This window comes from Colias philodice, chromosome 1 (assembly GCF_061535455.1).
Source record: "Colias philodice isolate Cphi_HAF_F1 chromosome 1, ilColPhil1 Martin Lab GWU primary, whole genome shotgun sequence".
NCBI classification, from domain to species: domain Eukaryota; kingdom Metazoa; phylum Arthropoda; class Insecta; order Lepidoptera; family Pieridae; genus Colias; species Colias philodice.
In genome coordinates this window covers 11,169,918-11,182,461 of record NC_143086.1, presented here as the reverse complement: position 1 = coordinate 11,182,461, position 12,544 = coordinate 11,169,918, and the positions used below count along the sequence as shown (strand labels likewise).

Below are 12,544 nucleotides of genomic sequence, written 5' to 3'. Positions count from 1 at the left end.
CCGCAATGCGGCTACCCGCATAGTGCGTATACGCTCTTAAACACACACAGGCACACACACATACAAACTTACATATACACGCGCACAAATACATACAAACACACACACGCAGACACAACATTCACTAACACACTGGTCACGCATAGGTCTATATTTTAAGAGACCTTATAAGTATTAGTAAGTATTAAGTTCTGTTTTTCATTTTTTGTATTCTCTTCTCATTATACTTTATTATTTAGTCCTTGAAACTATAAGTGTATTTAGTAGTACTATCCACGAGGGGGGCTAGTGATCTGTACTACAGGTCTTTCACAGACCTATTTCAGACACTAGTCCTTCACAACGAAAATGCTACATACTTACATATTTAGTTCGTTTGTAATAGTTTTAAGTTGTGAAGGCAAATAAATGAACTTTTATTTATTTATTTATTTATTAGATATAAGCTTCTTGGTTCCGAGTTCCGACTCTTTTGTTTAGCCGTTGAATTCAACTAGTGCATTGGTGAGCGATGGACTAGTCGAATCGTTGAGTGTACATAGACAGTTAATTTAACTAGTCCGTTGATTCAACGCCCATCCCTGATCGAGCGCTCGCGCAAGACGCACTCGTATGCAAAATTGGAAATTATGTTGTCGCCAAGCATGGAATGGTCAAATGATGTTAATGTTTTTTTTATGTTTGAGGACGACGACGACGATGTATATTTCTTTTTACTTTATACAGGGTGTCCCAGAAAGTAGTGATGAACGGAAGCAGGGAGGTAGAGGACCTAGAGGGCTATCCGAATCACCCCCATGTATGTTAGGTTTGCGATTTTTCGTATTTTCGGAGTTATGACTTTTTTTTTTCAATTTTTCACCTATCGCCGAGTACCTAAACACATTGTTTCGATTTTTGAAGAATAAATTCTGTGAATAAATTATACAAATTTGAGCGGTTGTTGCCATTTTACGACGAATACTGCTACACATTTAAACATTCAGACGTGTTTTTATAATTAAGTTGACTAATAATTATTGTAAAAATACAATAATCACAACAATAATAAATACCTATTCCTCAAAATCCCTCGTTGGAACTTGGAAACCTCAGAGGAATAAACCTATAGAGTACTTGTATCGAGCGTATACAATTTACATATATTTGTTTCTCTCTATCTAAAGAAAACGTCGTATGAAAGAATGAGATAGCTATAGACTACAAGCTACGTTTCAACATAGTCATGGCACCATTTTTACTATAGGTACGTATTTAGATAGATAGAAGGTGATAGTGATGGGATGTGCTTCAATCGATAAAATCGTGAATGCATTTTGCATTTACGGTTTCGTGAAATAATAAATAATAAAAAAAAAAACACACATAGGATAGGTTTTATACCGGAAATCCGACGTGAACGGGAACTGTGCGGGATTTTCTTTAAAAACGCGGGCGAAAAGCTAGTATATTTTAAAATAAATTTTAAAACTTGAAATGTAACTAATTTAAAATAAAGATGGAAATGATGATAAAGTTAAAGGAGTGAGGAGAAAGGCACAGTCAGCATGAATTTTAACAAGTTCATAAAAGGACAGTCTAAGAAAACATTTTCCTTACATCCAACTAATAAAGCGAAAGTTTGTGAGGATGGATGTTTGTTACTCTTTCACGCGAATACTACTAAACCGATTACAATGAAATTTGGAAAAATTACTTTTGATCCCGTAAATCCCACAGGAATGGTAACTATGCGGGTTTTTCTTTGAAAACGCATGTATATTAAGTATGTATTTCAATAGTAGTTTCTCATCTATGAGAACTGTCATTTAATCAACCGTTTAATTTTCACATAGTTACACATTTAAAGTAAATGTGTAAAAAAAATTCCAAATAAAAATTCACTCACACACAAATGTATTTATTATCTAAAGGAACAAAAAAAAACGTAAGCGTAAGATTGCACAATTCTTCTAGAGTATCCATCTTGATAAGCAGGCTCGAAATGCAGCAAACACAATCTAGCAAATTTCGACGGCGTCCAAGATTGGACGCGTGCAAGCGTGTAGATACACGTCTCATGTTTTATACCCATTTTTTATTTAGCTCTGGAAATCTAAAACAAAATGAATTTATTAATAATTTAAAAGAGAAACAACAAACTAAACAGATAAGTCAAATAAAACAACCACGTGGTATTTTTTATTTTCCTGCTGTAGAAAATTTACATCTATTATTTGCAACAACAACTACATATAAATCTGATATAAGAAACAAAATAAATAAATCAACGTTAATATGAAATAGATTTTTTGTCATAAATCGATAATATACGCTAGATGTGTTACAACACTACGGTGGTAAACAAAATGCCAAACGTGATAATATTGTGACATTTTTTAAAAATTATTTAATTCTTTTGTATTCCACAACCCCATAAAGTGGGTAAATGTTACAGTTACAACATAAACTTATAAAAAAGCGCTTGATAAAACCTTCAAATAGGGTTAGAACATAAATATTTATCAATTTGCTGAAAATCACTTACCGATGGAAAGATATTTTTTCATTGTTTTCATCCAAAACTCCCATTCGACTAGTAATAGCCGGTAGCTAAACATACAATAGTCATTTTAGCACACTGACAAATAAAAAGAAACACTATACACTTTATATTTTCTAAATATTTCGTTAAAAACACTTGACGCACTGAGCCCACCAGCTGGTTGGAAAACAAACTGACTGCCGGCGCGCTACGTTTGAAGACAGTGCAGATACTCTATCGCTATCTCAATCTGACTTATGCTGTTATTGACTGAGTAAGTAGATTAGAAAATATGTATTTTGTTCTGTCTCAATATAAGAACTCTATAGGTTTATTCCTCTGAGTTGGAAACACTGAGTCGTAATCTGTGGTCGTAATCTATAAAATTGTCACGACTGTCATCTGTCAAACCATATTTTCAGCATACTTGTATGACTTGTATGAATCTGTATTCTGTATCAGCTATCAGTATCTTCAAATATTTAAAAGCGTTTTATCCTCTTTCTAGGCCGGTTATGTGGGTCGATTTTATTTTATTATATGTGCCTTTCTAATTGCTCGGTTATTATATCCAGCATTATTATTATTTACACTACTTGTTTTGTCAAATACGCTACTGTGTTTTATCTCTAAAATTTTATATTCCGTATTCCTGGGGCATCAGAGGCGCTATATATGATAAAAGGTATGATGACTTGTTACTTTTTATTCACTGCATATTATATGCTTCTTAATAAAATCTTTAAATGACTTATATCTAAGTCAAATTAATAACGCGACACTTATAAATTCAAATTTGTTGTAACTATAACTAAGCGCATAAGTTACATGTTCAATTTTACATTTTGCGTACTTAATACTTTCATCGATTTTAATTTTTTTTTGTAAGTATTTGTTGAAAATAGTAACACATTAGATTTTTTCTAAGAATTCTGAATGCACTTCATATATGTCTAAAAACCTTGTGATTTATTTCCACTATTTACATTTAGATACATATAACAAAAGAAAAAGAGTGAAGAAATCAAGTCAAGTGTGAAAAAAAGCGATTTGCTGATTATATTTTGAAAGATTTGTTCAATCTAATTCATTGTTCCAGGCATATCTCAACATGATTGGCCTTGCCCTGTCATTTCTGGGCTGGATTGGCCTGAATCCAATCCCATTGATTGCTGGTCTAATAGGAACTACAGAACCGGCTTTAAAACTGCTCATATCCATTCTATTGGGCTACCCACTTGGTATTCTATACAATGAAAAAGTCAAACAACACAAAGAGTACAGAAACATCTATTTCATAGTAACGGGTGTTGATCTCGCTATTTACAATTTTGGCTTGTCTTTCATCCATAATGCTATACCAGCTATTGTTATTTATCTCACAACAATGTTCATTGGCGTTGGAAAAATGAATGCTATAATAACATTCTTCTTTAACATGGCCTATCTTCTAACTGGTTATGTTATGACTGAATCGGAAGACTATGACATCACTTGGACAATGCCTCATTGTGTTTTAACTTTGAAACTGATAGCCCTGTCTTTTGACATGTGGGATGGAGAAAAGATGAATCAGGGAGAGGAGTTATCATCCAATAATAAAAAAACCGCATTGCAGAATCCACCAACCCTCTTGGAACTTCTTGGTTTTGTTTATTTCCCTGCATGTTTCCTAGTTGGGCCAATATTCTCATTTAGGCGATACCTTGATTATATTTCCGACAAGTTCCCTATAGACAAAGAAAAGGACAATCTAGAAAAGCAAGCACTCAAGAGATTGGTGCAAGGTCTGGCCTATTTGATTGCTTTTCAAGTTGGAGGTAAGATATTGTTTGTTATGTATATCAAATGGTGTAAATGGTTTGTGTGTCCATTTGCATCTGTGTCATATGTTAAATTTACATACCCATTGAAAGTAGATGTATTTGGATCAAAATAACTCATAGTTCTTTGTACGACTGTTTTTAAATAAGTTCTCATTTACATTCATTTTGAATTTGAGGATTTTGTTTATTTACATTTAATGGCCGGAATTTGTAATAAAAATCTATTTTTTAGTTACTGTATTCAACATTAAGTACATGATGTCTGATGAGTTTTGGGAAACATCTATTTTCTACCGGCACTTTTACTGTGGACTCTGGGCTCACTTTGCCTTGTATAAGTACATTTCCTGCTGGCTACTCACTGAGGGTAAGTAATTTAAAAATTTAATCAAATCTTAGCAGAACTCGGAAATTTCTAAACTGTTCAAATACAATTAGGGGTAAATACTAAATAGTAATTATAATATTAATTTTATTTGTAATACTATTTGATGCAAATTAATAACAAACATTTATTGATTATTCATGTTGGGTAATGTGTAATTAAGTAAAGCAATAGCAATATTGGGCTTCAATTGGTGCATTAAGGAACAATGATAATGAGTTGGATTTAGTCATTTATTGTTGTGTTAACAAGTAGAAGCAATTCTATTGTTCTAAAATACTGTTTAACTTGTACCAAATAACTTAAGATGATTATTTTTGTATGAAAATTTTGAAATATGAAGAAAATGAACAGACGAATTTCGGAAATAAATTGCTCTTATTTTTGGCAGCATCATGTATTCGCTTTGGATTATCATACAACGGCATGGAAAAAACACAATATGGCGATGTGTCGAAATGGGATGGCTGCAATAACATCAAGCTCATGTGTTTCGAAGGTGCCACCAAGTTCCAGCACTACATCGACAGCTTCAACTGCAACACAAACTTCTTCGCTGCAGAATATGTGTACAAGCGACTCAAGTTCCTCGGTAACCGTCATCTCAGCCAATTTTTCACTCTACTCTTCTTAGCTCTATGGCACGGCATCCGTTCAGGTTACTATATGACCTTTTTCAATGAATTCATTATCATTTTCATGGAAAAGGAATTAGAAAGCATCGTTAGCAAAACAACCTTTTATGAAAAAATGTGGAATTCCAACTTCAAATATGTTCTCTATATTGTATTGAAAACTTACACTATCGTCTTTATGGGTTGGAGCTTGGCACCATTCGATCTCAAAATATTCTGGAAGTGGTGGCGCGTCTACTATAGCCTATTTTTCTCTGGTTTCCTCATATTTTTACCTTGGCCATTTGTATACAAGCCTCTTATCAAGAAATTAGCTAAACCATACTATCTGCCAAAAAGTGATGCAAAACCAAAAACAAATTAAACTAATACCATATAACTAATTATTTATTTTTTATTTCTTTTTCTGTTGATTTTATATATCATTGTTTATATTGCTATAAGAGGTTCTATTGGTATTATACATATGTTTATTAAGAATACATCATAATAAATAATAATAATTATTTGCGTTTTAAGCTTCATGTTTCAAAAGCAAAACGGGATTATTTATATTGTGCCTTTATTTTTAAGCACTTAGCAGCTAAATATGTTGTTGTTGATTTAAATATTTGTAGGCTGAGTAAATGTGATTGCGAAATGATATGTCAATGATGTCTTATACACAAACAAATTATTATACAAGATAATATATTTACATATGTAATGCGTCATTTTAAGAGAATATGACAATATTATAGGAGTACATTATGATTATGATATTTATCGAATTTTAGCATTGTATTAATGATGTGTAAGCAAACGGAATATTTTATCAATTAGATATCGTGGAAAGCTTTAGTTACAGAAAATAAATAAAAATCACAGTAGTTGCAATAATAACTGGCATCGGTATGTCGTCAATTTTGTGATGAGGTTGTTTTTGCTACCAAATGTATGTCATTATTTGCGTATTTTACATTTTACATATTGTATAAAATGAACTTTTATTATATGAGGTATATGTTTTCGAAATTGGCAATTTTTGCTCAATAGTACTTAGTTATAGAATAAAAAATACAACATAAACTTTACACAAATTATATTGCATTTTATTTAGAAGCAATTTGCTGCAGGGTTGTTTCAATAGTCTTTAGTACAATGAAAACAGAGTTTCTTTACGTTATTATGGTGATTTGGTTAATGTTGTTAAGGCTTTGTCCAGGTAAATTATTCAGGCCTATTCCTACATGAACGGGTAAATTTTATTTTTTATATATAACCTACACATGAAACATTTTGTAGTATGAAGTTATTTATACCAGTCACCGTACGAAACATTGTATTATATAAAACAGCGAGACAGGCCTTGGTCGATCGATGTATATTGTATGTACTTGCATGAAAGTTAGGTACTTTTTATGGTAAAAAAATTACGCAAATGGGCTCGCTGACGTAATTCGGTCAATGCTATATTTTATTCAAAACAATTCTCGAACCTTGTTCCTATGTTGGTCATGCAAATATAATTCCTTTTCCTTCATATGAAATGTCGCTCGATAATAACAAGTGTAATTTTTACCTTTAGTGTAGGTACTATTTAATGGAAAGTAAGTATGTATTACATTTTTCCAGGGTTTTGTCCCTTTATTATAAAACCTATAGGTACGTATATTTAGATGTATGATGCATTTAGTGATCATTATCATTGCCAATAGGTAAACAACGAGACAGCACTTGTTGAAATTGTATTATACCTACATATTACACTCATATAATAAAAATATGTATGTTTAACGTTATTAAAATCATATTTTATTAATGTATTTAAATGCAAATTGAAAAAGTGTATTTTAAAGTACTGAAAGCGTGCTAAAGAATGTACAAAATTCGATATTTGATAGGAATATCAATTATGTAATGTGAGAATTGTGTCTTACAAAGTTTGGTAGATAGGATTGAAATGAAAGTGAAGCGGCAAAATTACTATGTATATTTAAATTATCCAAAAAGTAACTACTTTGCCAAGATAGCTTAAATTACAATAAAATGCACGAAAATTGTTTTAAGTAATTATGGTAAAGTACGTACATTGACTGATTTTTGGAACCATTTCGGATCTCATCTCGTTGATATAAAATTGTGAAAAAAATACTGCAGAACGCTCGTTTTAATGAAAACAATTAGACATTTCGCTGTTTCCAAGTTTTCGTATGTATTGCTTGCCTTTCGTTGCACTGGTTTTCACTTCGGCAAATGTTTTTAGTTCTGACCTGCTATTTTACTCACAGACTATACTCTATAATTTTAAAATAAGCGTGTGTTTTGCAAATACTAACTGTGTCAGGAATATATTTAATATATTGTCTTATAAAATGTATACCTTCATCAATACCTAGATTTAAGGAAAAAATCATTGTCAATGATTTTCATGTAGGAAAATTATTGTATTTGTCAAATAATAGTTAGCTAATGAGTAAAAATATGTGTAACGATTGATGTTTGATTTTAAACGGTTGTTTAATAGTAATAAAGTCATGAAAGAACTAATTCTTTTATTTAACCAATCCTCCCAAATGTGCTCGCATTTCTGGAAGATTTTCAGATTTCTTAGGTACATTTTTATCCTGTTCCAGGTGGAGAGAAATTCCACAAACAAAAATTTATTATTAAACCGCTTAGCCGCTCTTGAATTGGTGTAAACTTTTGCTATAACTTTATTTTATGTATTAGATTATAGATATAAGATAATATTATGACTAAATTAAAAAAAGATCACACGAAAATTCGAGAGTATCATTGACTAGCAATACAGGGGTAGTAGGCCTCTGGTGAAAAATTTTCCGCTTTTCCAACCTACTATAGGCTATGCTATAGGTAATAAAATTTTTCACCTTGTTTTTTAAATACCTAATAACCAAGCTACTTTTTTAATGTTTCATATTTAAAATGTTTCACCATACAAGGTATTGTTTTAACTGGTTCGCTAAACACGTTTATTACACATGACGATGTTAAAATTTTCAAGCGACGAGCGACGGCAAATACTGAATAGAATATAGATCTATTGAAACAAGGGAGATGGCACGGCGGTTACGTGTGGAAGGCGTGAGAAAAAGCATTTGTAACCAATCGGAACTGACAACAATTATTGATCCAGGACCGCCCATTTTTTCCTTTCAGCTATTCCTTTTGTGCTTCGAAGCCTTCGGCTTTAATATAATCTGTTTGAATGATCTAATGGGAAAATAAACAACCGTCCTCTAGTTTGAATTAGATAAGTGGCGCAATTCGCATACACCTAGGTGGTGTATAAATATTGGCTAGGCCTGTATTTTTTTTTCATTGTATCGTTCATCATATAATAATTTGATAGTCATATAATCCTAAAACAGAGATATGACAAATTGATAAATTGGTGCGCAATACTTTCACTATTATCTGACTATGCTTGTAAAAAACACAAATCTAATCTCAATTCTTTTATTTTTACACTTCTGAGAACTTGCATCAATCTAAATAAACGTGTACCTATTTAATATGTAATTAAATTACGTGAAGTTAGACAGCTTTGGCCAGGTCTGAGGAAGATTTAAAAAAGTAGGTACATATTACATATTATGTAAAGTTGTACATGTTTGGTTTAAAGTTTATAGGTACAATAACGACGATTTTATTTTTGGAACCTAGTAGTTAGGTAATTATAACATGATGAGCCATTATTCTTATGTTATCTAATCTCACCTATGTGTGAAACTGTTCCTGATTTTTTTTAAATATGTAGAGAGGTAGGTGCTTATCTATACTAATATTATAAAGCTGAAGAGTTTGTTTGTTTGAACGCGCTAATCTCAGGAACTACTGGTCTGATTTGAAAATAGGCTATATTATATCATAAGGCTATAATATCATCACGCTAAGACCAACAGGACTGGAGCCATGCGGGTGAAACCGCGGAGCGCAGCTAGTCATGTATATGCCTAATTTGATACTATCTACGAATTAAAACTTAAAATTAAGAATCAAAGAACTCATTTTACCTAGATAAATAGTAACTATTTAGTAATCTGTGTTTGTTGTCACCTTACATAGGTGGTAATAGAAAACAAAAAATAAAACTGTAGGTTGAGATACTCTGTGCCTGGTATTCAATAGTACTTACGGATATAATCATAGCTAAAACTCCCCTCTGGGAATGTAAGCACGTGTAGCGACACGGAGGTGGTATTTTCGCCGGCAAACGTTTTTCCACTCACTGGAGTGACGTAATATCAACGTAGCTATAGGATAGGGACTGCCCTATACCTATAGGTACGTTTATATTACGTTTATATATGTATGTAACGATCCTTTCGTATATTTTTTGTTTGTTTGATCAGAATTAATGTTCCTTGGTTAGTAGAGTTATGTTAAAATATTTACCGCAATGTGTGTAGGTTTGTACCGAAAGGTGAAAGAAAAAAGTTTGAAAAGTGTAGAAAAAGTTGATCAGTATAAGTTGATATTAAATATCATATTGTATGGGCAATTAATTACAAAATAATATTCCCTTTCAAATTTCTCTGGTGGCATTATCAGCTGTTGTAAACTTGTAAACGTTCAAGTAGAAATAAATAAAAAAACATGCATAATAATTTTAACGTTTATTAATTTAGTATCTACAATCATATATATATGTATATTTGAATTTTCAAATCAGTTTGTTCAACAATTTTTATCCGATAATAATTATTCATATCCTTATCTACTTAAGTACTAAGGTAGGTAATTGTTTCTTTGGTTTTTTTTTTTATTTTATGAGAAAGCGCGCGTTACACTTATAGCTAAATAAATAAATAAATAAATATTATAGGACATTATTACACAAATCGACCTAGTCCCACAGTAAGCTCAATTAAGGCTTGTGTTGTGGGTACTAGGCGACGATAAATATAATATTTAATAAATACATATATAGATAATAACACCCAGACCCAAGAACAAATAATTGAGTTCATCACACAAATATTTGCCCTGACCGGGGATCGAACCCGGGACCGTCGGCTCAGTAGGCAGTTACTTTACCACTGCGCCAACCGCGTCGTCAAAACATTATTACAAAGTTGGTAACACCGTGAATATATATTTTTTATTGATTTGTTTTATTACCTTTCCTTTTTAAATAATTCGTGTTCTTGCACCTACTATCTATACCTAGGTCTGTTATTCGTAAATGATTATAATGTACTTTCTTCAATGTAACCTACTTTACAGAAAGGGCTGAGGGTCTACTCGAATAATCACTATTCCCTATCTATGAATATATGTAGGTACCTACGTAATACCTATATACAAAACTACTTGCAATTTACAATCTCGTCATCGGATGAACTACTGAGCATAGCTAACGGAACTAAACTTGCCAGTTGCCACGTAGTTAACTTCCATGTCTTGGTATATAAATACATATAAGCATGAGTTACTCAAAAATATATGTTCATGATCATATTATAAATTCATACAGCGAGCTATACTATTCGTCGATAAAAATAAGTTTTTAAAGTATTTGTTTGAAAAAGTATAAAACAAGATTTCAGAATACTGAACTGAACAAAGTTGCTAATGTAGTTGCAAGTAAATGGACACAGTAGATTCTACCAAGATGCCTTCGTTCTAAATTGACTTAATAATGTCATACAATACTATTCTGAAATATGCAATATTCCACGGGTAGTATTTAAACGAGTGACTGTAAATTAAAGTTTATTTATCAAAAATAATTAATTGGGGTAACAGAATTACTAAGTGAGCGACTGACTGCGAGCGATGAAAAATTAATAGATCAGCAACTAACAAAACATTAATTTGCGTTACATAAAATGTTTGGAAAACCGCAGTCACACGTTGTCAAAGTGCTACGGTAGATAGGTATATGTACTACGCCTTTCCAAACATGAAAATTTATCTCTATGTATGTAGTGGAATATTGCATACTTCAGAATAGTATTGTATGACATTATTGTCAATTTACAACGAAGGCATCTTGGTAGAATCTACTGTGTTCTTTTACTTGCAACCCTCCTTTTGCTTTGCCGCGGCCGTAGTAGGGTAAAAATACAGCATAATTATAATATGTAATTAATTAGGCACCCGTACAACTACACATATTATTATGTACCAGATACCTATTTTGAGAACATTATTGTGATTTAAAATAAAAAAGGAATTTAATTTCAACGTGGTATTAGCGCCCAGGCTTATCTTAATTCCTCCTTATCGAGGATATTCGTGGAACTATTAAAAACTCTGGGGTCCTCTGGGACCCATATCTTGGCGTGAAGTGTTGCACCCGGCGGACGCTCGCCACGGCGCGACCAAGACAAGGAGTGTGCTTGGAAATTGCTACCTGAAAAGATAAATCTAATATCTATATTGTATACTATGTACCTATACGTATATGCTTATATGAATCAATTGTTGTTCATTCAATTAGGTCATTCAAGGGTTTTAAAGAGTAACAACATATATAAAAGTACCGGCGCCTTCGATTTTTCAATATGTTTTTTTTTTAACTATGAAACATACTACTTAGTTATGTATTATTGCTATTATTAAATATATGTTTTTTTTAATTGTCAATTGGTCGACTATCAGCGAAATGGGTACGAAATAGAGGAATTTACAAAAGCAAAAGAAATTAATACAAACTACTTGGAAAAACAAAAAGGAACGCGCATTTTAATTAATGCTTTTCCTATAGTTATTAATTTAGACCAAGTTCACGCTATAAAGACCAAGATTAATTGATTCATAGACTAATCGGTTATCAAGAAACACTTAATTGTATCTAAAATCGCTTATAACCCTCAGCGTTAACATAAGTTTTATTTATCTACAATTATTCCGGAGAGCGTAAACAATCCCTGGGGGCTAACTAAACTTTCGCGAATACGGTAAATAGGGTGCTATCCCTGTGGCGTGGGGTGGCACACGTGCGCGCCGTTATGCCCCTTGGCCATATCGCAAGATAGGGTTGACCTATGACATTAGATGGAATCATTGATAACAATTAATTTACTCAGTTCTTCTTTATAAATTATTGAAAAATAATATTTAATTATACTTATCTGCAGCTAACTATATTTCTTTATGTTTTAAATATCATATAATAGATAAAAGATATAAATGTACTACGTTTTATTAATTAAAGTTATGC

General features: G+C 32.0%; 1 protein-coding gene and 1 long non-coding RNA gene across 2 annotated transcripts in view; one reads left to right on the top strand and one right to left on the bottom strand.

Moving 5' to 3' along the window:
* The window catches only part of LOC149491334 (uncharacterized), a 423,150-nt gene that overhangs the window by 147,402 nt on the left and 263,204 nt on the right, over window positions 1–12,544 (bottom strand). The window lies entirely within an intron of this gene.
* On the top strand, window positions 2,984–7,895 carry nes (lysophosphatidylcholine acyltransferase 3 protein nessy). The gene is made up of 4 exons (XM_089715275.1): window positions 2,984–3,209; window positions 3,624–4,344; window positions 4,583–4,717; window positions 5,127–7,895. Exons 2-4 carry the CDS (start codon window positions 3,636–3,638, stop codon window positions 5,732–5,734), a joined length of 1,452 nt encoding a protein of 483 aa, XP_089571401.1. The 5' UTR covers window positions 2,984–3,209; window positions 3,624–3,635; the 3' UTR covers window positions 5,735–7,895.